Here is a 26445-nt window from a genome sequence, read left to right on the forward strand (position 1 = left end):
AAGAGCACTAGGTATCCAGCAGGAGCTCCAAGCTTTTGGCAGATAACAGATAGCTGTAGTCTTAGGAGGCTGCACATCACAAGGGCTGATGCTGAAGCTAAGAAAAAACAAGAAATGAAGGATTAAATGCAAAAACACTGAGAAACTAGAAAACAAGAGGTTCCCTGAAGGAGAACAAATACATACGGGAGGATGGAGTGGGCTGTAAGAGGCACAAAGTGATCTACAGCAGGGAAGATGAAGTTAATACCATGTAAGGATGCCAGGAAATTAAAAACCAAAAACAAACAAACAAAACCAAACCCCAAACAAACCAACCCACAAAAAACAAACCACACACGCCCAACCCTGACACCCCCCCTTCCTCCCCCCCCAAGAAAAAAACATGTAAAGGAGGAAAAGACAGCACGGAGGATGATCACGAACATAAAGATTGGAGTCTAATAGAGCTGGAATGCCTGCATCCTAACTGATGATTGCCTGCTCAGCTGCTGTCTACCACAAGAAGAGTCCAAACTTCAGGATACCTCAAATTCTGAAAGTAAAGTTTTCCAGGAACAGAGATACCTGCTGCTGCATATGCAAAAATACCTGTATTTTCACACAGCACAGCAGCCCTCAGTCCATACTGTTACCTGATCTGCTTCCAGAAAGAAGAGATTTCCTACTGCAACTGTGACCATGTATCTTCAAAATATGTTGTCTGCATATACAGACAAGCACTACTGGCCAGAGAACTGTTCACAACACCTTTGCGCTGCTGGTTTTTCAGGAGTCCCACCCGCAGACAGATGTAACACAGGAAAAGCAGGGATGTCTGAAGCTCTATGGATGAGCTCTGAGTCTCCTGCCTCCAGAAATTCATCTGGTCTGGGTGTTTGGAGAGGTCTAAGGTATCAAAAAGGTGGTGGGCCAGCACACACCGGTGGGTTCATAAGGACTACGAGCACCCTTCAGAAAGAAGGGCAGCACACAGTTTCTTTTCCCTACTTCAGCAGATGGAGGTGAGGTTGCACCATCTGCACCAAACATGAGCGCTCAGGGCTCAAAAGACTTCTGGTTACACTCTTTTGGCCCAGGCAACAAACAGAAGCAGCAAGCTGACAGCCTAGGAGGGAACATGATCTCTTCTACCTTGATGATCTTATAGCAGAGGGGAATGTCCCCCAGGTGAAGAGCACTCTTAGTTTGCTCTTCTTGGAGCCAGAGGAGGGCTTCTGCCTGCCAGGCAAATACATCAGTGAGCTCACAGGACTGGAGAGAAACCCCTGAAAACGTTGTTGTGGGTTTTTTGGCTCTTCATTTCAGTATCAAACAAATAGAACACTTCATTGTCCAAAATTGGTAGCAGAAATCTGAGAAACAGTTCCATATTCGTTCATATTCGGTACGTAGCTTATTCTGTCATTCTATGGGCACAGCTCAGACCTTCTGGTATTTACAAAAAGACATATCCAAAGATATGAAGAACAACTACATTTAGATCTAAAGCAAGGGAAAAATTCATATGATGAGAAATATCTGCAAAGCCTCTTTCCTGGGAGACTAATATTTTCTGAGGTAAAGGCTAAAATATAAATAGCACTGCATACCAGCAAAGATAAAAACAGACCTAAAATTGAAAAGGAAATTCTTTTGAAGACCATGGGGGGGAAAAAAAAAAATAAAGAGAGTTATATAGAGATATAGCCTTTCCATTGAAAAATCCCCAAAACTGCCAAAACCAATCCAAATTACTATAATACATCTCCTGAATTATTTCTTCGAGGTCAAAACAATCAATCAAATATCAAAAATATCACAGATTAGTGTAACACAATTTTTAATAAGTTCATTCCTGAAGAGCTTTGCAAGTTATGCCAAGAACTTAAAGAAAAGTTGGACTAAATGTTGCGCTAGGGCATAACTGTAAATAGCAGAATTTATAATTAAGCCAAGTGAATTTATAAATAAACCAAGTCCATTTTCAAACACAAAACCAGCTAGTATATTTACTGCACAAGTATTTACAAATTTCATTACAAAACAGTTTTGATGGAAGAGGACTGGGCTGCCAGATGTGAATCCAGTTACAGCCTGAAGGAATCTAGCTTGATTCATGGCTATCCAAACCACATTTGATTACTTTTCTTAGAGGACGCTGAGGCTGATCTCCCATGGCCATGTCCCTTGCCATGGTCCTGGGAATAGAGCCCTGGAAATGCCTCAAGACCAGACTGTTGGCACCAAGCAGGTTCAGGCTCTGGCATTTTGCACACAGAGCTCAGGACTTGCACATTCAGTACGATGGTACGGTAGCGATTCACTTGTACTCTCTTAAGATGGTTCTTAAAATAACAGACATATCAAACTTACCATCCTTCCCCTTTCACAGCAGAACTATCATATACATAAGCAGCATGTTTTTTGTTTTTATGACAAGCAAAATGATGCAATTTGCTCATTAATATCTCTACTTCCACCTCTCCACAGGCGAGAAAACCATGTAGCTGCAGTATAACACAGCAAATAGGAAAAAGATGCAATTCCACAAAACACAGAATTTTCTACTGCCATGCTAGTCACTGGGCACAGAAGTCACTACACCCGTCTCTGTGCTTTGGGAAGAGCAGGGCAGGGAGAGGACTGCAACTGCAAACCACTGCCTCAGGCCTTGCCATTATGAAATCATACAAGCTAAGCAGTGGGAAACAAATCCCAAACACAGGAAAGTAGCAGGGAAAAAACAACAACACAGCAGAATATAAGACACCCCCCAGCAAAGTGGCTATTCTCTGAACTCTTTCTAGAACTGCCTTCCCCTCTGGCCAGAAAACAGCAGTGTCACCTAAATGCTAAATTATAAGGGAAAGCATGCAAGCTGACCGACAGCCACATTAAAGAGGGATACAGTAGGACCCTTTAAATTGCTCTGTGCCAGAAGACTTTTGGAAGGAAACGTGTTCTAACTGCCTGTTTTGAGCATCTTCTACTGCACCTTTGCACCTGCGAATGAAAAATGCATTGCAGCACAGCTATGAGCACAGACAAGTGTATCTCCTTTTGCTTGCTGAGTTGCTACATTGGCTAAACCAGACAATTCTGAATCTAACCTGAATAAATAATGCAGCCATCTGAAATAAGCTTCTGAATTGCAATTAAACGTGAATAGGTAGGACAATCTCAAACACCCCACTAACCACAATTTGAATTTTTATTAGGTTTCTATTCTCCCAGTCAATCTCTTTCTGGTTGGTCATAACAAAGTGACTGATTGTGAGTGATAGCAAGAGTAGCAGACACAAACCAACTAGGATGGAATAGAGGATGCCCGGTCGATCAGAAGGAGGCTGGATGTTTCGGTCCTGATCTATGGCTTGTATGGGTGGAGTGACACTGATGGGATTCACACGTGCCTGAAATGAAAAATCAGACAGATTTGAAACAGAAAAATTAGAAAGCCAGGAGGCAGGTCTTTAGGTTTAACACAAAAACATCCCACTGAAAAGGGTATTTGCTGAAATTGCAGGAGAAAAAGTACTGATATTTAACAATAGTTACAGCCCATGTCCCTTTTGAAAGCAAAATTAGGTAGGCAACATATATATTGCTAGAGCAATCGCCTTTCTTTTAGATACATTTCAAACTATTATAGTAGCTTCATGGAAAGGAAGCTCACAAACGTTCAAGCAAATGCCTGATTATGCTACTATAAATAGTCCCTGGAACCAGACATTTCAGACATCATCATAGGAGTGAAATACAGCAAATGCTTTAAAAAAGGAAATAAAAACAAAGTGAATTTGAGAATCATTAGGAGCAAGAGTGGCTGTGATATACAAATATATACTGCAAAAGAAATTCAAGCCAAGGTACAGACGTTTCAAGGGTAGGTACATTTGAAAAGTCTGGATGGACATTGCAGTAATTCACACCATTATTCAGAAGTGGAGTGATCTCGCATGCCGAACATGGGAACAGCAAGCCAGAAAAAGCATTCGCAGGCTTTCGTCTTGTTCAGTATTTGTATGCCCAATTCTTTACCTACCAACTTATGAGCATTCCTGGACCTACTAGTAGCACTGAGCCTTCACTGTTGCTTTGAATATTTTCTAACGTTTTCCTATGTGGTAACACCAGAGCTGCCATTCCCAACTCTAAAAGAACAGTTTCAGTAACCTTGGCTGCTTAATCAACTAGAAATGTAGCTACTCTGTGAATGCATGTGCACCAGTCTTTTCCCTTCCCTTGGTGCTTTTATTTGTGTGGCCAGAACATTTAACAACCTCTATGAAAAACCAGGCGCCTTTTTTCCACATATGACTACTTCTGGCAGCCTTTGCTTTGGAAAGCTCTAACATTCCGTGTTCTGCAAGAGGGAACTTCAAATTTAGCATAGCAATGGGAATGAGACAACTCCACACTTGGCCAAATTTTGGCACAGCCTTTAGAAATCCCCCTGCTGAGATCTGGAAGAAATCTGCAAGAGCTTCAGCGATGCCTGTCAACAAATCTAGCAGGAAGAGAGGTGAGCCAGGAGAGCACAGCAAGAACGGACACGAGGCAGTTTGCAAGAGGGGAGAATTAATATCTGCTCCCATAGTTTTGGATATGTAGCCACACATATCATCTGCAATTACGCAAGCTATTCTGCCTGTGGTTTGTCCACCCAGAAGTCATTTCCTACAGGTTACGGAGATCTGATGGTGCTTTTCTAGGCTCATGAGCCAGGGCTTGCAGCCATGCGTGGTCACACAGCTCTCAGCTTTGGGTGCAGAGCATCTGCCTACAAACACGGGCCTGGTACCTCCTTGCTCTGCCTCTCTGCTCATGGCTTTTTCCATAGTTCTCAACGAGCGGGCACAGTCCTTTGTCACACGCCTGTTCCCACGTTTGACTCTTTAAAAAATTAAATTCTTAAAAGTGTAATGAGGAAGACGAGCTCAAAATAGGCATATAGAGAAAGAGAAGAAGATATATTTGACATATGTTTGAATTTTTAAAAAGCTTTAGGACTGCATAAAAGTTACATGCTGAAAGATAAGGTTATGCATAAAACTGGCCAAGACTAAAATGCTATTTTTAAATTTACAGATCAACTGAAGCACTCTCAGACAAATCTACTTTATAATTAAAAACACACCCAACAACAAAAACAGTCTCATTTGCTAAGGCTGGCTAAGTTTTAAACTCACCATTACAATATTGCAGGCCAAGCTGAAACATCCGAATCTGTGCTACAGTAACAGCAATGGATCTAGCCTTCTAAATAACGAGCTGTCAGCTGCACCCGATCGTTCAAACTAGACTAAAATAATAACTGTTGGATATAAAACTCAGATAGCAAGGACATGCAGTCTACTTTCCAATTCAAGGAGAAGCTCGAGAGGAGCATTTAGAAAAACTAAAAAAACTGTATTTGAAATTAAACAGGTTCTACTAGGGACTGGAACATCTCTCGTATGAGGAAAGGCTGGGAGACCTGGGGCTGTTTAGCCTGGAGAAGAGAAGGCTGAGAGGGGACCTTACCAATGTCTATCAATATCTGCAGGGTGGCTGCCAGGAGGATGGAGCCAGTCTCTCTTCAGTAGTGCCCAGTGACAGGACGAGGGGCAATGGGCACAAACTGCAGCACGGGAAGTTCTACCTCAACGTGAGGAAAAACTTCTTTACTGTGAGGGTGACGGAGCACTGGAACAGGCCGCCCAGAGAGGCTGTGGAGTCTCCTCCCCTGGAGACCTTCCACACCCGACTGGACACGTTCCTGTGCAACCTGCCCTGGGTGACCCTGTCTTGGCAGGAGGGTTGGACCAGATGATCTTCAGAGGTCCCTTCCAACCCCTACCATTCTGTGATTCTGTCATACTTGAACAACAGAGATTTTAACCCACACTGCCACTATTACACTGACTCGTCAGAACCAAAGCTATCAGTTGAACAGAAGCAAGTTGCTAAGAAAGCTAAGAAGTGTACTTCTTACACAGAGGTATAAGAAAACTAAGAATGAAAGGTGGAACAAAAATTTAATGGATTTCATCCAAGTTGTTTTTCTGAGTACTGTATACACCCTGAAATGGGCTGCTCATAAACTAGAAGATATCATGCAACAAGATCAATCGCAATCTACTTAAATGTTTAGTGATAATTTAAAGCTGTTTTGAATTAAATAGGCCGATGTGCCTTGAAGCAAAGCTAAAGGTACTTTCATATTGTTTTAATAATCCGTAGATAATGCAAGTATCTTTTTCAGTGAAACTTAAATTAGAACTATGAAAACATAACTGCACAAAGAAGCGGCCATTAAGTATGTTAATGAATTTGTAAAGCACATGTAGGATCGTTTCAGAAGGTGTACATATACTTCTTATGAAAAATAATTATTTTAAAAAATTTATAGTCAAAACACACTTTGATCAATAGCAGTAATAACTATGATTATTACGTAGGGATTTTTCTTTCTTTCCTGAGCACTTTAAAATTCCCAAGGCACGAACAGGCGCTCACAACACCCTCAGCTCCCGTTGACGTCGTGCTGCTTGACAGCAAAGCCGCTGGGGCTCACGGGGCCCGAGGCAGCTCCCCGGAGCCCATCTCGCTGGGACGGGGCTCCAGGCCTGCTCCCAAAACTCTTCTGCGTATCCCAGTTAGCAGTTGTTGCTAGAGCCCGGCAGACCACAAAGATACAACACCCACCGCCGTCCTCACCAGGAAGTTCGGTGGAAAGGTGAAGCTTTGCTCAGCCCTTTGCGAGGGAGGACACAGTCACATACCGAGGGAAGGTGGCTCCTGCCTTAAGCAGAAGAGGTAGAGCCTCCTCGAAGCTGGGCAAACGTTACAAAACGGGGTCCGTAACAGCCACCTTTGTGTATTAGATCCAACATACTTGCAAAAGACAAAAAACCCCCTACCACTGTCGTTCTCAGCCTCAAGAGAGAGCTCCATAAGATGGAAGCTCATTAAAAGGAAGGGAAAACACATTACTGAAAGAGTGAAATGTTTGCAGGGCCCACCACTGCTTAAGGACACTCAGTTGGAGGCAAAGAAAAAGCACATGGGGTTTTTACTGAGACAGGCTTGAGCAAGGGCAAGGCAAATCAGCACAGCTATGCAGCAGTGCAGGGAAGGTTCCTCAGAATAAATAGAGGGCCTTCAAAAAACAGCCACTTCCAAGTGCAGAACGTAAAAGGGTTCAGCAAGCTCTGGCAGAGCAAGTGATTAAAAAACAAACAAACAAACAAACAAGGAGATCCTGTCAGTTCTAGGGTAAAATATATGGTAATAAATAACATCCCCATTAGGGAAGAGATGTCTCAGTTACTGGTTTTGGTATGAATAGACTTCCAGGTGCTTCAACATAGCAGAATATACTATCAGGCAGGCAAAAAAAAAAAACACCCCAAACCGAACTCAAACCCCAATTTGCAAACGTTATCAAAAGTACTAATAGATTTTAAAAAATAAATCCTTCTTCAAACAGAACTGTGACAGGAAGCCTGCCAGGGAGTCTGCAGTGCCAAGAGATGATCAAAGGCAGGTGGAGGGGGGAAATTACAAAAAGGCTTGGAGCAAATAAAGTAGTAGCACAAAACCTGTTTGTTTGTTTGTTTTTTTCCCCCTCCCTTCTTTTGTGTTCACCATGAAAGGACTTTGATGGGTTCCCATGCCAGCACCTTCTCCATGTGGGATTCCTAGCAGGTCCCGCAAAAAAGAGTGAATCGTATGAACTTACTGTGCCATGTAATTTCCTGCTTAAAAGTGCTTCGGTACCTGAGGAACAGCAGGTGGCAAACATGATACCAAAATTAAAAGGGTCCCAGGATGACTCACGGGAATACCACCATGAAGCATGAGGCTCGTACCAGGAAAAATTAGCAGATGATGTAACAGTCTGCGCAAACACATAAGTATATACAAGACACCCGGGAAAGTTCGGTTTTCCGCAAAGGGAAATTCAGCCTCTCAAACTTACTGTGGTTCCCTGCAGGAATCACCAGCACATGGATACCACAGAACCATCTGATACAGCACATGTAGGCTTCCAGCCAGCTTCTACAAGCTCCCTTACAAAATACTCTTAAGGAAACTTGTCCTCGACAGATCTGTGTATCCAGAAACAGAGACATGAGGCAGAGCAGGAGTAAGCTTTCAGTTCCCATAGGGAGAGAGGGGAGATCCATGGGTATCTGTGCTAGTACCAGAGCCGCTCGGCTCACTCCTACATGACCTCAGAAACACAGGGGAGAGCACAGTAAGAAGAATTCTAGATTATGCTCAATTATTCAGAGTACAGAGGATGAGGGTCACCTGCAGAAGACTGCCGTTTTAAGCAGCGAAGGCCGCATACTAAGTTAAGCATGTCAAGGTTTTTCATGTTTTCCTTGTACATACTCGGTTCTTTTACAAAGAATTGCCAACCGAGACTCTCAGAGAAATCTTCGCAGCTATGTTTGGGAGGGCAATGAGTCAAAATGATCCTCCTTTTCAATCTAATCAAACAAGACTTGATTACTTGGGCGCTGTGAAGGCAGAGCACTGGGAATCTTTCCCTCAGCTCCTTTCAACAGAAAGATCTCTCGTAATTCATTACAAAATGATCAGGGAATATGAAAATATTTATTCACAAATGTCATAAAACAGTGCCATTTGCCTACCCCCGTCACCAACCAATACACACTTCAAAAGGCAGCACCATCGAGTTTCTGTCATGGGAAAGATGACAGAAATTACCAGAAGTTACTGTTATAAAAAGGGCTAGAAAAGAAAAGAAGAAAGAAAAAAAAAAAACCACAACAGCAAATATTAATTCAAATGCTTTTTCTTAATTCATTTAGTGTAGCTGGAAAAAGCTTGTATTAATTTGCTATGTGCTTTTTATGTCTTGCTGTTTTGACCTGCGTGGTTAGCCAAAATTTGGCTGCAAATTGTTTCTGTTCAGAAGAGAAACCGATAATGGAGCCAGGCCTGTTTTAAACAATCCTGTTTATTCAGTAGAAAGGCAAAAGCCACATTTCCCTGGAGAGGAGAGAAACTGAGAAACAGTACTCCTGCTTACATCTTTGAACATACTACAACCACAAACCTCCTTTTGCTTTTATTCAGGAACTGACTACCAGCCACCACATCAGAGCCTGTCTCTATACCCATGCTGTATCACACACAGTGCTATGCTGAATTCCAGTTGCCATATGCTTGTTCAAGGCACTGATTCTATCAAGTACTAAGCATTAAATGAGAAAAAAAAAAAAAAAGCCCTAACTGGTGTTTGCTATGAGTTACAAGTTTAGAGAATCTTTTTTTAAATTTTTTTTTAAAGACAGGGGACCATAATAATTGTTGCAGAGCTGATACTGAGGATAGGTCTGCTTTAAAAATAAAAAGATTTTCTATCTTTTCCATGGTCTACCTGAGATGCAAACCTAAATCTGCCAATCATATCTGTTTATGGAGAACTTCTCCCTCTAAGGAAGATGAGAAGGAAGAGGGAGGAAATGCAACAATTTTAGAGTTAGAAAAACAACATAATTTTCTGCACAGAGTTGTTTTGGAGTTGGGTTTTTTTTTTGCTTATTATCACAAAAATGATTGTGTTCCAAGAAACTGAAACACCATAGCCTTACTGAACTAGGTCACTGCCTGTTTTTGAGCAGGTAACTTATTAATAAGAACTATCTTGTACATGATGTAAGATAACAGACCATGAACCAGCCACAAACCAGTTCACAAACTGGGGTGATGCTGCTTTGATGATTCACAACCACTTCAGCTCTCACTTGCCTGCCCCAAGATGCTCCTCTGGGAGCCAGTGGTCCGGGACGCTACTCAGGCAGAAGCAAGTATTACCAACCGCTGTAAAAGATAAAAGTGTATGAAGAGTTCCCAAACCTTTGTTGAGATTCACCAAGGTGAGCTTCTCACCCATAGCGCTCCTACATCTGTTAGCCTGCACGAATTCCACAAACAGAAGGGACAAAAACTACATCTTTAGAATTTATTATTGTATTCAAACACGGGGAGACATTTTCTACCCACTATTTCACATGGAAGACTAACAAAGACTACTAAAGAAAAAAAAAAAGGGAGGAACATCATGAAAATATGCATTACTCCAGGTTGACCAAAATAATATACTGCACGGTCCCTTGAGCAACAATCCACAAAAAAAGGCATGTTCACTTGCATTAATATTTCTATCTGCCAGTTTGCGGTGGCATTTCTTAGGCAGACACACAGTTAACTGACCTTTACCCAATATATCCATTACTAACATGGCTGTGAAAACCTGTCCTAAATCACAGTCTTAACAAATGAACTCGTATTCTTTTATTAAGTCATAGTAAACCCTGTGTTACCTATTCAACTGTCCTAGGAGCTCTAAGGCACTCGTATACATATGTACGATCTGTTCCACGGAGGTACGCAGACCATTTATCAGATGATTAATGCTGAGCAGTTAAGCGTTTTCTGTAAAGAGTTCAACAAATTGTCTAATATTAAAAAATATGAAATGTCTCCCCAGGCATTCTTCTCTGAGAACATAAGAACATACATGCGATTGTGAAAAGACAATACCTAATTCCTCAATACTAGCTTATTCTAATTTTTTCAGATTCAGCAGATTATAATAGTCATTAATTTGCCAGGGCAAATACTTATTTGTAAGTATTCAAATAAGTATTTTGATCTATCAAATAAGTATTTTGATCTGCACCAGCTCAACTGACAGCACTGCAACAGAGATTGCTTCCAACACTAGAAGACTGATGACATGATGCCACTCAATTGGCAACAGATTATAAAAAGTCATCCTTTGCCCGACATTTCCAAGGACTTCTCCCTTCTTCTTCTTCTCAGTCTTCACATTTAGTAAGCGTCACAGTGGCGACCCTCTCCCACCCCCCCTCCCCACTGGCACCCCCATCAATAACTGCGTCAAACCCAGCTGCCTTGCCTACCCTCTCATCTTCCCAGCTGCCAGCAATCCCTGCTTCCCTGACGCCGCTTCCAGACCATCCATCACCCCACAACATCTTGTGCGGCCTTCGTGTCAAGTGGCACGCACTGGCACCCCCAAGGAACACCACTACTTTTATTGACTGGTAGCTATAAAAAACAGAAAAATGGAGGCTGGGGACTTGTACGCCCGAGAACTCCCCTCCTTCCCCAAGCTGTGGGCCTGAGTCCGGACAGTCATCCAGATTTCTAGCCAAGGACGCAAGGAACTGAATTCTGTACCGATTAAGTGGCTCAATGATATTCAGGGAAATAAGACCAGAGTTCCCCGCCCTCTGTTGTCAGGTTAAAATATATAAAAAGAGTTTGGCCAACTGGATTAAATCACTGAAACACAGAGGCTATTTCTCGTGTTTGACAATTTATAGTCTCTACTGCTTTGAGCAAAACTGAGAAAGATGCACATAATGCTTTGCAACATCCAAATAGTATAATCATAGAGATGCAGCATGCTTTCTTCTTCCACATATTTGTGTGTGTATATCATGTTGTTTTCTATGAAGTGTTGAGAATTAGAGAGTATTTCAGAATTATAACTTTTACTGACAACACGAAATATTCCAAAAGAAAACAACGCATTGCATTTAACTATCAGTTTTTCTCATGTTTCTCTCACAGTATAAAGCAATATAGATAAATGTATTTTACCCGAACGGGGTGGTCAGTATTAATGCAATTAGTTAACACGAGACATTTCATGCTAGCGTATTAAACCCTGAAAAGTATTATTTTTTCAGCTTTCCCAGTTGGGAAGCTGTAACTGTGCGCAATGGACCTCCAATTAAGCCTGCAGGCCTTCAACGCACATCGCACTCATAACTTAGCTGATGAATTTACCGAAGACAACAGCAGAACTCTCACCTCTATGCAAACAAGGGTGAGAAGCTTTTTACCGGAGAGAAAATATTAGTAAAGCAACATACATTACCCCGTGCTGACATCCAGAACCCCTTCAAAGGGAGCCCTACAATATTAAACCAACAAAGTTTTTGACGAATTGATGAATCATTATGGTTACACGGGTTCTCCTTGTGCTCTCTTGAGAAGGACATGAGGTTAGAATACAAGCTGTAAGTCAGAAATCAGCTAAGTTATATCCATGCTGTGCGGAAATGCATGCGCTATTGCCAACACACAGTACTAAAACAGCAGGAAGAACTGCAAAATCATTCCAACAGCGTTACTTGCTGCTGCTTCAGATGCTTTGCCAGTACAACAAGGGCTGTGACAAAACACCAATGAACGCAAATCCATCATAAACCACTCACATGTCAGTAAAATGCAAAAAATATTTCAACGGAGTTAACCAACCACAAGTGAAGTAAAACCAAAAACCAAGAAACACCCTAGAAAAGTACCTTCAGCTGAAGATGCTACCAAAAACTTGTCATTAGCTAGACTGAACACGTCATGTCAAATGTATTTGCAGGATCTCGCTATTCTTCCTCTCTTCTTGCCTTCCTCTTGATAGCTACAAGTGCCTACAGACACTCCCTTTGATCAGTGAGCAAACACAGGGAGAGGCAGTGCCTCTGTCTGCAGAATCCTGTCTGCAGAATTTCCTGTGCTACTCTTTGAAGCCTGATGCGACACAAAGATGTACAGGAATACAAGGTGAATGGGATTTTCTGACCCTCCTCTTAGACACAATACAGAACGCCAAACTTTTGGGCTAAGATGTCAACTGAAAGCCAATTCAAAGAGAGAGGAAGAAAACCCCAAACACAGATTTAACATACACCGGGAAGCTGAAAGAGAATAGAGATTCAATCCTCTGCAGAAAATTGTTCTGATCAAATTGTCACAGGAGCTAGATTGGTTTATATAGCAAAAATTCTGTGCCTCAAAACTGCTCCCCGAGAAAGGACAAACCTACATGAGGAAAGCAACACCATCAAAATCTATGTTGCTCAACCCTAGAGATTTGCCATCGATTTACCTAATCTATACTTCTTGTTTGCAACACTGTATGTAGATGCACATGGTCCATGTAACACAGGTCCATGCTCTGTTAAAACAATACTTCTTACCACCAGATGATGTTGCAGAGCCCAACCATACCGTGCGAGACGTCCACACTTGATATGAAAATGAAGTCTATGCAGCATTGAGCAGCATTCCTGGAGATTAGCTTTGCTGTGTAGCACTTGGGTGAAAGAGCATTTTTATCAATACCACTAGTAAAACAGGAACCATGTTGTAATTGTCCACCCAGGGGGATCTAACTATTAACAGCAGAGAGTGAAACTAGTATTATGAAATCATTGTTAAAAACTGTTCCATTCAAACATACATATATGTAGAAAGTAATAATAATGGAGATTGATCTGAAAGTTTAAAACAGATCTAACTATTCTATTTATTTATTTTTAAGAAGTTCACCTTCATTTCTAAAAGCCACTGATAAAAAGCAATAGCGGATAATTTATGCAGTTGACACGCATGAACTAACCTCTCATGTCTTCTCTGGGCACACAAAAAGTGTTCTACTAACTGACAGGAAAAAATAAGATACAAGATTGATTGTTAATAAGGGACCTACTTTCTAAATTCAGCACCGTAATTGTCAAATAGCTTTTAGCACCTAATTTGGTTGTTCAATAGAATGCATGGTTGCTGTGTTCTTAGCTTGCTGTTGCGTCCAATGTTTATGCAGTTTACTAAACAGAAAACTGTAAAATTCAAATATCCTGACGGATCACATTGTTAACAGAGTAAGCTGTCAAAAAACACAATTCCTTTCATTTATTTGTAAAAACAAGCCACGTTTGAGGGGAAAAAAATATTTTGAAAGAGCAGCAAGATAGCATAATGAATCAGAGCAAAGAGGAAAATAGAGACTATTTTTATCAATGATGTCTTCCAGGAACAGCAGGTCCAAAAAAGAATTCAATTTCATCAGGATCTGATCACAGTGCTTACTAAATTGCTTTTTCTGTATCTGACATGCTGTATAAAGAAATGCCTCCAACAGAGTATCTGTGCTGGAGACTAAATGAAATGCATTATGGGCCTCCGGCCTTGGCATGCCAGTATAATCTCCTATGCAATTCAGGCAAAATTCAATCTGGAGGTTCTACTTGTTCCAATGTGATGACTGTGGTTAAAGAAAAACAAATATTTTACTTTTTTGCATACAAACTATGAAGTCTATTTCCTTGATTATCTTTCAAATTCTTGATGGTATGTTTCTTACTATCATTCAGAAGAAGGCAAGAGAACGCTTGCAGAAAAGCAAGTTGTAAAACCCAAGACCAACCCAAGCACCTACTTCTGCTTGACATAGATTCAGAAAAAATAGAAAATATTTAAAGACCAGTGTAACGCTACCGTAATGACTTAAAGATTTTTTTTTTAATTTCTAAAAGTAATTTCATTACAATACAAAAATCTGTGAAGTATTAACCCTATTTTGTTTTCTTTTAAATGCATATTTCTCTCAGAGGGGAAAAAGGAATACAGTTGTCAACTTGTGTCAACAGATGCTAATTTCAGCTGAGTTTGCAAACACTTAATCTTACTTGTTACTGTGAAGAAGAGCCTGACAGCTTCTCTATGGCTTTAGAAAAATTAGCCACAATAATAATATAAAAGAAAAGCCACAAGAAGTTATGATCAAAGGTATGATCAAAAGCAGGGCATAGCCTGAGTACATCCAGACTCCGGCTTGGAAAGTACCTTTCAGCCCAAAAATCACAACAAAGAAATATGCAGAAGGTCTATAAAACTGTGTATTACAGAGGACGTGCATAGGAACAACTGCTCGCTGCCTCTTGCAAACCAGCCGCTTGGGAACATCTAAACAAATTACCTGGTAGCAGGCTCAAAATGCACAGAATAACAAGGACCTTCACCCAAGTCCAGTCATGCTACGGTGCTCCTTGCTACAGGCACCATAGGTGCTAAAAGTTTACCTCGGCTCAAAAAATCAGATAGGTTCACAGAACAAAAAATTCTCTCTAGCACCAATTTTTTAAGACAGCACTTCTAATTGTGACACGGGAAAACCCTTTGGGGAAGTATAACCAGTATCACTGGTTGGACCTTTCTTATATTAACCTGTATGAAACTAGAGAAAAAAAAAGATCCCAGAACAAAACAGTAATTTATTTAAAATTTGAAAAAAGGAAACAGAGATTAATAGGTATTTCACCCAGATCCATTGTCTCTTGACTGAATCATTTTACACACAGATTTTATTAAGACGATTTTGTTGTTCTGTTAGTATCTTCCTTCAGGGAACTTCTCTTTGGTAGAGCCATTTTCTCACCTGGAGGAACAAGCAAGGTCAAAAGTCTGAAAGAGGAGGACATTTTGGAAGTACTGAATCTTCAGCCGAGCAGCGTTCCCATTGGTCAGGCTGATACAGGAGTTTAACATTTGGGGTTAGCAAAATACAACTAGAGACCACCATTCTTGGCTTCAAAAGATACATTTGCATTTTCTTTACTTTTTTTTTTTTTTTTTTTTTTTTTTTTTTTTTTTTTTGGTACTTGCAACTAAATGGGCACTTCCCTAGTTCAGACATGGGAACGTCCGCTGTAACTACCTAACACCCGACTTTTTCAAACTGTACCCACCACCACTGTCCTTTTCCCATTGAAGTTTGTCACCCTGTCCAGAGATAACTGTAGGTAGAGATTTTGTGCCTAGGGCTAGCTACAAATTCTATGTCACCATTATTATAATCACTTTATTACACTGCTTTAATGGTAACATTAACAGTGGCATTAATATCATTTTTAGATTGAAGGTTATAGGATAAAAAGATTTCTGAGGCGTTTCCTGGTTTTCCTTTTTTGGATGCTTTAATTTCCAACAAATTTGTGCAGTTCTGCAGATGTATCATATGTGTGCACATAAACACAACACCTGCAATGCTCACATACTTCATCCATAAGCTCATCCTCACACCTTTTTACGGTATAGTGAAGTTTTACATTTAATTTTCTCAAATCCCAATACTCTTCCAGAGCAAAAAGCAGGGATTATTTACAAAGCAAACTCCCACCTATCTAGCCACAGGAGCTGCTTTAAATTTGAGCGCTGCTGTAGCTATTGATGCAGAGCCAAATGTGGACTAACCACGTTTTCTTGTTTCAGAAGAGGGCGTTCCAGCTCACCGTGAATTTCCTCATGCTCCAGAGGAAAGACTGCTAGGATTTAAGCAAGCTTTTCTACAGAAGCACTATCAATAGTACAGAGCAGAGGCAAACGTAAACGTACTGGTGATGGTGGGCTGCCCCCTCCCTCCCCTACGCTGCATCGTGCGAGCCCACGGCTGGAGGCAAGGGAATGCTCTTTGATGTGGCACAACACATTCTCTCCGGGTTCCTCACATTTCAGACAGTGGGTCAGGGCACTGGGGAAAAACTGAGCTGCTGGGCTGGGATAGCAAGGCTCCTCTGGCTGCTCCCTCCCTGGTGTGATCCCGACATGGATGGCACAGCTGGGAAGGCTGCTGGCCCCTCAAGGGCAAACAGTGCCATGGGAATACAACAACAACAACAACTAGAACAAGGGCACATCTGTACCAGAGACTGCAGTGGACCAAGGAAACTCCCAAGTTAGCCTTAAAAGACCAGGGACAACTGAAAAAACAGGCAGAGCAGCCCAAGGTGAGCTCTGAGCTGCCATACCTACACTGCTATCAAGACCCGTACCATGAATGCCAAGCCTGGCGAGGAAGCCTGCGCCGAATCATGTACCCCCGGGTGTGTAGTATCACACAGTTGCTGACCAGCAGGGATCCTGCCCCATTTCTGCAAGAGGCCACAAGACTTTGCGGTGATCAAAAAGGAAGCAGCACTCAGAGTGCCTCCCACAGCCTCCGAGGGTTAACGCTTGCACCCCAGAGAAGAAACTCCCTCTGCTACTTGTCTCCCGTCACCTGCAAGCGTACTTGCACATATCTGCAAAGCCGTCACTGATGAATCGCTATTTGATTAACCGAAATACTAATGTAATCTGCAGCCTCTGCATTGTGACAATAAGCTGAAAAGAGAAGTCTTTCTTCCTGACCCTGAATGAAGGGCTAGTTTATAGTTTAACAGGATAGCCTAGCTACTGAAACGATAATTATCTCTACAAGGATCAGTGTTATGACATAGATGAGAATTTTTCTGAAGTGAAGTTTACTGATAAAGCATCACTGCAAAAGTATTTTGTCTAAATGTCAACACTTAAAACCTTTAAATGTTTCTAAATGACATTTAAGGATCAAACAAATTAATACATATGCTTCCTCTTTGACAATAGCTCCATTTCACGCCATAACAAACACAGTTTTATGAAAGAGAAAACAGAAGTACAGATTGTGAAAGTGGCTTTTTTGTCATAGCAAACATCCAAGACAACAATTAAATCACACCAGCAGTTGATTGTATATTCAAGATACAGACCGGAGCTCAGAATGGGACAGAGATGGTACTTTCTCAGGCACTCTTTCCTCTCCTGAAGCTTTAGTTTTTGAGGAGAGAAAGCCTCAATCGGTTCATATCTGAAATCCCTTGATGGCATCACAGACAGGAAGACAATTTAAAATCCCAGGTTGTGGGATATCTCACAAAAGGGAGAAGTCACAGATTTCCATTGTCCTCATGTAATTATTTTTTGTAAACTGTGTGATCTCACACATATGCTAAAGTCGTCTTTGTTATGAGGCAGGTGGGTTTTTTTTCTTCTTCTTTTCACAGTCTTTAAAGTGAAAACTGGAGAATGAACAAAGAATACAATAGGATGAAATAGCAAGATCCTTTCAACTGAGACTGGGCTGTCTAGCAGTTTTTGTACCTCATTAATGGAACAGATTTTTGGCATTGGTTCTGCCACAGAACAAAAAGGTGGTTTACGCTAGTGAACCTGTACTACTGCACGCATCAAACTCACCCAGGAACCCTGGATCTCTCAAACACTCATGTATTTGGTTTATGTGGCTGATGTGCCAGACCAAAGTCTGAATCAAAGCAGAACTTCTTTATTCCTGAAAAGAAATGACTTCTAATTACAGCTCCACAGTTACTTCTTCCAAGCAAAATCAGGAGCCTTTTTCTTCTGAGCTTCTGACAAAGCTGTAAGAATTGAACATTTTCCTATTAGTGTTCCCAGTAAGTTACTAACCATGATGATAAATATCAGGCAATTAATGGAACATTTCCACACTAGGAAAAAAGAAGAAAATTATGTGCATGATAAAATCAGTCATTTTTACCAGTTTATTCCCCCCTTACTCTTGATAATTAAGGGAATCAGATTTGAGATTAGCTCTTTAAAATCTGACTTTACAGCTTGATAAATACCTAGAAAATGGGCCTGTTTTCACCATCAGCCAAATATCCAGCCCAGACTGGGTCTCTGGTGAAGTATCAGAGTTCCTGCTCCTCCTGTGCCAGCAGGGGAGCCCCATAGCCACTGTGTATCACGGGTCACTCTAACCCAGTCCTAGCAATAAACAAAATGTGTTTCTCTCAGCCCAAACACGACTTCAAAGATGATCCACAATGACATTTCTCTTTTCATATTTCATTTTTCACTACATGTTGTCCAAAACTTCTCCGTTTTCAGTCAAGTTTGATCCTTTCCCTTAAGACCTCCACTTGTGCATGTTACAAAAGATTAGTATTAGTGAAAACCTAAAGCACGTAAATCATGTTCAACCAATTCTCTTTCCACATTATAAAAAAACTCCATGTGTCTTCCTGTTCTATCTTTCCATGAAATTCACTATTCTCCCCCCTTTTCCAGTATGTACCAAACACTTGAGACAAGATGTCAACCACAGTAATCCCACATTTAAAGCAACCTTCCTGTACTCAGAGCAAACTCTGACACATCACTTTATTTCCACCCACAGACTATTTCTGAATCGCAACCTGGTTAAAAATCACCAGCAGGCAAGTATCTTTCACACTATATTCACTTACTCTGCAGCCTTGCTATGATATTCTCAACCAGAAACAGTGTTTTCAGTAACTGAAACAGCTGGTTTCTTTAACCATTCATTACATTTTGTAAGTTAAAAGCACAGTTTTGTTTGTTCTTGAAGTGAAAAGCAGCCAACTTCTCCTCTATCTGAAATACATCTATATTTAAAATCACAAGCTAATCTTAGATACTGAATGGTGAGTGACTCTCCTCCCTGATCAATATATCAAGCAAGTGAAGTGCTTCCCTGCCTGCTAAGAGAGATTATAGAAAACAATTTTCAGGTTCCTGCAGTCACATATTAAAGTTACTGACAACCTTACTGACAATTCTTTTTAATTAGCCAGAGCATCTTGGTATACTCCCAAATACATAAAAATTAATTACCTGTAACATCATAGCTTTGTAATTTTAACCTTTTCATGCTTCACTACTTTTCAGTGACATTTCCTTGAATAAAAAGGCTCTACTTATCAAGAGACTGCATATGGGAGACAGACAATCAATCACAAAAACAGAAAGATAGGGAATATTCATAACAGAAGTCTTAAAACACCTTTTATGACTCATTATCATGCACTAGCAGGTAATCAATAGCTTATCAAAGCTGTCCATTTTGTCTTTGCTGAGTCATTTCCATAGAGTTAATTCAAAATCGCTGGTATCAAGTTACAAAAATGCCTATGCTAGCAAAATCTACTGTGCATGCTACTGCTTGTTTAACATTGTCCATTACCTTGAACTTACTATCAAGCTGGTAACCTCTGTATAGCTGCAATTAGAGTGAAAAGAGTGAAGAAAAGAACAAATGAAAAGTTGATCCATAAACTTAAGGTTTATGGAAACTGCACCCAAGAGAGGATTTTATCATTGCTTTTGAATTGCTTTCTGACTTCCAAAGCAATTCAAGATTGCCCATCAGTTCATCCTGCATCTATGCTTAAATTTAATTATAAAGAATTGCTACCTGCTGCTCAACTATACTGCAAACTTATCCATAACGATTTGCCTTTTTCAATTAAAAAAATACACCTGCATACGCATCATGCAAATCAATCTTCATCTTCCCTCTCCTAATCCAAGTTTCAGGTTTTACCTAAATAGCTAATGAAAAATTAATACCTGAAAAATGAGTCAATTTGCTCATCTTTCAGCCAGTGGCAAAGGGACTATTCAAAGCCTCAGACACTAGAGATTCTTTCCGAATTTACTGAACAAGCAACGCATAGATACAGCCCCAATTTTTAAAGCATTTCTCGGGTTAGTTCTTGTAGCATGGCTGAAGTGACACCAGTGGCCTGTCTACCAAGGAATCTTTGCCTAATAAACACAGAGGAACTCATTCATCTTACAGGTCAACAGTTGATAGCACCTGCTATCTTTCACCAAAGATTTTAGTCTAATTAACACCAATTGCCAGGCTTTTCCAAATAAATATTTGTGCTGGTTTTGGCTGGAGGAGAGTTCATTTTCTTCCTAGTAGCTGGTATGGGGCCATGTTTTGGATTTGTGCTGAAAGCAGCGTTGATAACACAGGGTCATGTTCGTTTTTGCTGAGCAGCGCTCAGTCAAGGCCTTTTCTGTCCCTCACCCCACCAGCGAGGAGCCGGGGGGGCACAAGAAGCTGGGAGGGGACACGGCCGGGACAGCTGACCCCCACTGCCCAAAGGGACATCCCGTCCCATACGGCGTCATGCTCAGCACATAAAGCTGGGGGAAGAAGGAGGAAGGGGAGGGACAACGACATTCGGGTGATGGCATTTGTCTTCTCAAGCCACTGTTACACACGACGGAGCCCGTCTTTCCTGGAGATGGCTGAACCCCCGCCTGCCCATGGGGAGCGGTGAATGGATTCCTTGTTTTGCTTTGCTTGTGTGCGTGGCTTCTGCTTTCCCTATTAAACTGTCTTTATCTCAACCCACGAGTTTTCTCACTTTCACTCTTCTGATTCTCTCCCTATCCCACTGGAGGGGAGTGAGTGAGTGGCCGTGTGGGGCTTTGTTGCCGGCTGGGGTTAAACCACAACAATATTCTAAGGCATATTATACAAACAAAAAAGGTACATAAACCTTTAGTAGCAAGTAACAATTTTCCAGTGCTATTTTGTCTCACAAACAGAAGCATTTGTGAAAAGGTAAAATGATTATAGCATACAGAAAGCTGGACAACACATTCATATATAAAACCAAAGAGTTAAGAGCCTAGACTATAAGTGTACGAGAGGTCTGATTTTCTGTGCTCTGGAGCTATTATGTTCATTAGAAAATGGCTGCAGGAACGGTAAATGAAAGTTTTTACCTTTAATCATTTGTTGTATAGAAACTGTTAGAAGGTGATCTTCTCAGCTAAACATTTATTTAAAATCAAAGCGTGCTTATGCTTATTTCTCTTTCCTATCAAGCCCTGAAACATGAGATACAAAGAACGCGTACGGTTGTTATTGGTAGACTTAAGAGAGATCCTCAGGCGACATGAAGGTAGTAGAAGTCAAAGATGAACACAGCACAGTTGATAATAAATTTGCTGCATTCCCATGTATTGATTACTGAGAAATGCAGTAATGGGAATTCACAGCTAAGATCAGTTTCTAACATAGGAAGAAACAGATGGAGAGGAAAAAAAACCCAAAAAACTTCTACGCAAGAAAGAGACAGAGCATATCTACCGGGCTAGGCAGCAAGACGTGTCTCTAAACAGCCAAGCTACTTGGCTAGAGCGCCTCGGCATACCTCCAATTTCAGCCTAAGTCTCCATGCCAGGTACCACTGCAGAGCTGGACATTGCCTATTCAAAATGCAAAGTCACTTCTTTCCTTACCAAAAATATTTGTATAAAGAGAAACATGCAGTTCTCCCAATGATGAAAGCTTTATTTTCTTGGGAAGCCGCAAACCCAAGCCACACTTTAAACATTCAATTATGGCAGCGGACATAATTGTGCTCAATCATGGTCTAATTGCAGGATGAAGTGTAAATACCATCCCTTACAAGAGCATTTAGCATCAGTCCCAAAAATTGGATAGCATCTATTTTGCTGAGAAAGGACTAATTAGAAACAAATTATATCTCAAATAATTTCCTGATGCTTGATGCAACTAAATCACAAGCGCAGTTCATAAGACTATACAGGCAGAGTAAGCCAAAGACAGGCAAACCTCTTCTACCACATTTCAATAAAAGATGCCAAAACTTAGTAAAAACAAGGCAAATGAAAAAAAGGCATATTGAAATACAAACGCTGCAGAAACTAACAACTTCCTAAATTAGCCATGAATATCTGCAGTGCTGAATGTACCGTATGTAACCAGGAAAAATTTATTTGCCAATAGAAATTGGCAATCTAACTCAATTTTTTTAGCTTTACGCAGTTTGACTGTTAGTAGGGGTAAACTCACCCCCATGCACATTTAACTTTAAGCAGACTTGGTTACAAGAAAAGGCAAGAAAGAAATCACCTCCATCAGGGGTAAGCATTCCTGCCTTTCTGTGAAATTGTATCCTTCAGGTAAAAAAAGGCACCTTCCTTACACATTGTAAGGTTTTTATTACAGTTGATTTAACCACAAGTGTTTATTTGAGCTCAGACTACATTTTTGATTTGCCAAATTCTGAAGACTGTGAATTTCAGTGCCACAAAAATCTTACAAAAAGCTCAGGCTGATCTAGCAAGTTACTCTCAAACCTCAAGGAAGGTTATTTGCTCTTAGTTTGCATAGTACCTACCCATACAAAATGTCTTCTGTGGGCAGGTATTTCCTGCAGCAAAAAGTAGGAATTGAAAAAATAATAAAAACAAAACCTAAACCCCCCCCCAAAAACAAACAAAAAACCCCAAACCAGAACATTTGATGAACTTTATTCTTTGACTAATGGCTGTCGCTGTAACTAAGATGGCGAGATGTTGTTTCTGAAAGTTTCAAATACTTTTCAGTAGAGAGTTAGCCAAGTTTCATTAACCTGGGATTTGTTTATTTGTTTTGCAGCAAGATTTATATTAACATGTCTGTAAGAAAATTTCTGGGAGGTTTTCTGTTTGGAGGGAATTACCATTAGTACAGTCAGATAGGAAGGAACTGAAATGAAATTACTTTAGAAAGAATTTTTAAGTGGTTGTCAAGCCCAGAGGTACTGAAAAAACAGCACATCCTCTGCAATGTTAATTAGCTATCAATATTAAGCATAGAACCGATTTGTACAGAGACGATTAAAGCTGGTTACTTGCAGAAGTGTCCTGTGTTCCCAACACCAGCCCCCCCACTGACTTCAGCACTCCACCAAACTCCCTTTTTCTTCACCGCTGCAAGAAAACTAGCTTGTCCTGTACTGCTGTAACCTTAGTTCCCTCCTACGGCATCTCCACTTCTCACACCCAAAGAATACCCCGTCTGCCTCCATATCCCATGGTCTCCCTACTGCAATAGGCCAAGGTGCCCAAAAGATCGTGATGGTGCCACCCAGGTTCCGTTCCCAATTCCCTGAACAATAAATGCAAGTAGCTGCCCAACAGCGATGCACCAGGGAAGGCAGTGTGAAGGTTATTTTATTGCAGCCGTTATAGTATGTCACTGTATGATGCTGAACTAGAACGCTGCAAGGGAATGGGAAACAGCTTGGAGAAAAACTATTGTGATTGCCCCTAGAGCTTCAGCAAGAAACAAAGATAAACGGCAAGTTTTAAAAAGCAGCTGTCATTTCTGACATAACTATCAGTCTGATGCAAAAACACATTTTTCACTGCTAACTGAGAACTTTTCAAGCAATTCTGAATTCCAAGTAAGAAGTACTTTCTGCCAAGATATAGTGAGGAATTGATGAAGTTATTGTATTGCCACAATGCTTAATATTATGATGGTTTATTATGCTTTGCATATATAAAATTCAATGAACTTTTTTGTCCCTTGCATGAAGTATTCAAAAAGTTCCGTTTTCTTCCCTTGAATCCAAACTAGTCTAACTAAAGAGTGATTCTTGCTCACAAAAGCTTGAGGGTTTCTAAGGGCACTTCTGGCTCTTTAGTGTCATTTTTTACCCCCCTCAACCACACTGTTCTTTGGAGAATTTTAGCTGTCATCTAGCAGTCCTCTGCTCAGACCCACCTCCTTGAGTCTCTGCTCAACAGGGCAGCTAAGCCTGCGGACTTTGCAAGTTCCCTGCTGACACAGCTCCTAAGGAAACTGAGGATAATTAGTACCAGAATACATTCCATGTAGAAAGATACATCAGTGGTGCATCAATAAGCAACGTCTCATAATGCAGCCAGGTGCAGCTTGAATCAGTACAAAGAAAGCCTCATAGGTGTCATGGAGTACGTAAGTGTTCATGTGGACTAATAATTACTCTGTGGAAGCTGATAATGAATCTGTTTGTTGCAAAACTAGCCCAGCAACTGATTAAATAAACCCAATCTAGATTTTACTCCTAATTGGCTTTTCTTCTTTGCATGATGATGGAAAAAAATTAATATAGAAATGGACAAAATCTTCACGGAGTGATCATAACAGGAACAGACTGAGGAGGAAAAAGGGAGGAGAAATTATCCTTCCAATGTTGTAAAACATTCATGAGGTTGTATTGTTTTTTATGAACTGCACATCCTGATAATAAATGCTAATTTACTGAAGTCTTCCTGAGACAACGGGGGAAAAAAAATACTTACAGATTCGGTCAGACAGAGAAACACTAAGGTAAATAAACTATGTAAAACCAACAAAAAACCCAATCAACCAAACAACAAACCACACAGGTTTTCTTGGAAAGTGAAATTTATCTGACAACAGTACACTCATTTCCAGAGAGAAAGTAGGATGGCTATAACTAGGCAACACACACGGAGGTATACGGAGCAATTAGCAGACACAGGAGGTTCATACATGCAACCTTTCCATCCAGCAAAGACATTGTTTTGCCTTTCGTTATAAGGCAATATATTTGGCTTGTGGAACTTGAATTTTTGAAAGGTTTTTGCTAGCGCATTTTAAGACAGCGCTGAAGCTGTACTTTGCATTCCCCTAAAGGAAATGAAGGGATTTGCACATGTATTAAGAGACAGAACTTCAAACAATGACTTTGAATACTGTCTTATTGTGGACTTTGGTGTCTTTTTTGCAAGATAATAATTTTTGCAATGATTATTTGAATACACAAAACTCAGTAGAAGTATTTCTTTTCCCTCCTGGTCTGGGAACTTGTAAAGCAGTTTACTCCATCACTGTCATGGGCACTGAATCAGACTCAACAGGTAGCACTTAACAAGCAAATTACTGCCCGGGAAAGCAATACATAATTTAAGGTGTGGGTTACAGGCTGTTAGTTTAGCTCTGTGTCCAGGCTTCAGCTGTGGTGAGGCACTTTAGCCTCCACTTACTACAGGATTAAGCATTCGAAATAGCTTACGTGCTATAAAAACACCCCAAGTTTGTTTACTCCAAACTGTGAGTTTCTGACTCTTCTACAATGGTGCAAAAGCACCTCACAGACATTTGGTATCAGTGACACTGATGTTTATATGACCTTAGCTGTGATCCTAGACCTACTAAGGCCATCATAGGTATTAATCACAGTAGCTCGTTGCTGGTACTGCATAAGTGACACTCACAAAACTAAGTAACCACTGGTGAAGAATGTCACACCTTGTGGCAAAGCTCGGATAGTTGCAAGCAGCCCCTGGCTGACCGAGAAGGTACTATGGTAACATTTCATTCTATATGCACACCCAGAGAGTACCATCGCGTAACCTTGGACTCTGCTTGGAAGAATCTGCAGCTTTGCGGGAATTTACGCCATCTGTGCAAATGGCAGAAATGCAAAACAGGTTTTTACAAGTGTACAGAACAGTAATTATACAGCACTCTGCTCAGCCTGGAGCAGATTTAATAATATTATTAATACTGCTGTGAGTCAGACCAACTCTCAGAAAGCATAGTGTAAACCTTGATGTTGTTCTTCAGGAAAATAAATTGCTTCTCTGGTAACAAAGAGTTCCATTAATTTTTCTGGCCTCTTCTCTCTCTGCCAGCCAAAGACCATAACCAAAACTCATGCTGTATGGATTCTTCATTGTCAATCAACCGAACTGCTTTACAGCATCTAACGGAAAGAAGCTTGGAAAGGAAATACTATTTTTACCTCAGTAAATTTGTGGATGGAGGATTTGTAAATAGGAGTAAATTTGAGGATTACTTACTAAAGATAAGTAATAGTGCAAGAATGAACAAAAATATTATTCTTACCAGTTGTCCTGGTTTCAGTCAGGATAGAGTTAATTTTCTTCCTAGAAGCTAGTGTGAGGCTGTATTTTGGATTTGGGATGAGAAAATGTTAATAACATGCTGATGTTTTGAGTTGTTACTAAGCAGTCAAGGACTGTCCAACTTTTCATGTGGGCCTGCCAGCAAGAAGGCTGGGGGTGCACGGGGAGCCGGGAGGGGACACAGCCGGGACAGCTGACCCAGACTGGCCAAAGAAATATTCCATACCATACAGCGTCATGCTCCGTATATAAAGCTGGGGTGAAAAAGAAGGAAGGGGTGGAGGG

At 40.7% G+C, this 26445-nt stretch overlaps 1 protein-coding gene across 4 annotated transcripts in view; it reads right to left on the minus strand.

Moving 5' to 3' along the window:
* PCDH15 (protocadherin related 15) overlaps positions 1 to 26445 on the minus strand; it is a gene marked incomplete at its 3' end in the record, with an annotated part of 380126 nt that overhangs the window by 223665 nt on the left and 130016 nt on the right. For all 4 annotated transcript variants that reach the window (XM_082002568.1, XM_082002565.1, XM_082002567.1 and 1 more), the window contains one exon: positions 3287 to 3395. In XM_082002568.1, the coding sequence (XP_081858694.1) occupies positions 3287 to 3395 (109 nt within the window). The remainder of the gene's footprint in view (positions 1 to 3286; positions 3396 to 26445) is intronic.

This window comes from Phaethon aethereus (genome assembly GCF_964289735.1).
Source record: "Phaethon aethereus genome assembly, chromosome: 7".
NCBI lineage: Eukaryota > Metazoa > Chordata > Aves > Phaethontiformes > Phaethontidae > Phaethon > Phaethon aethereus.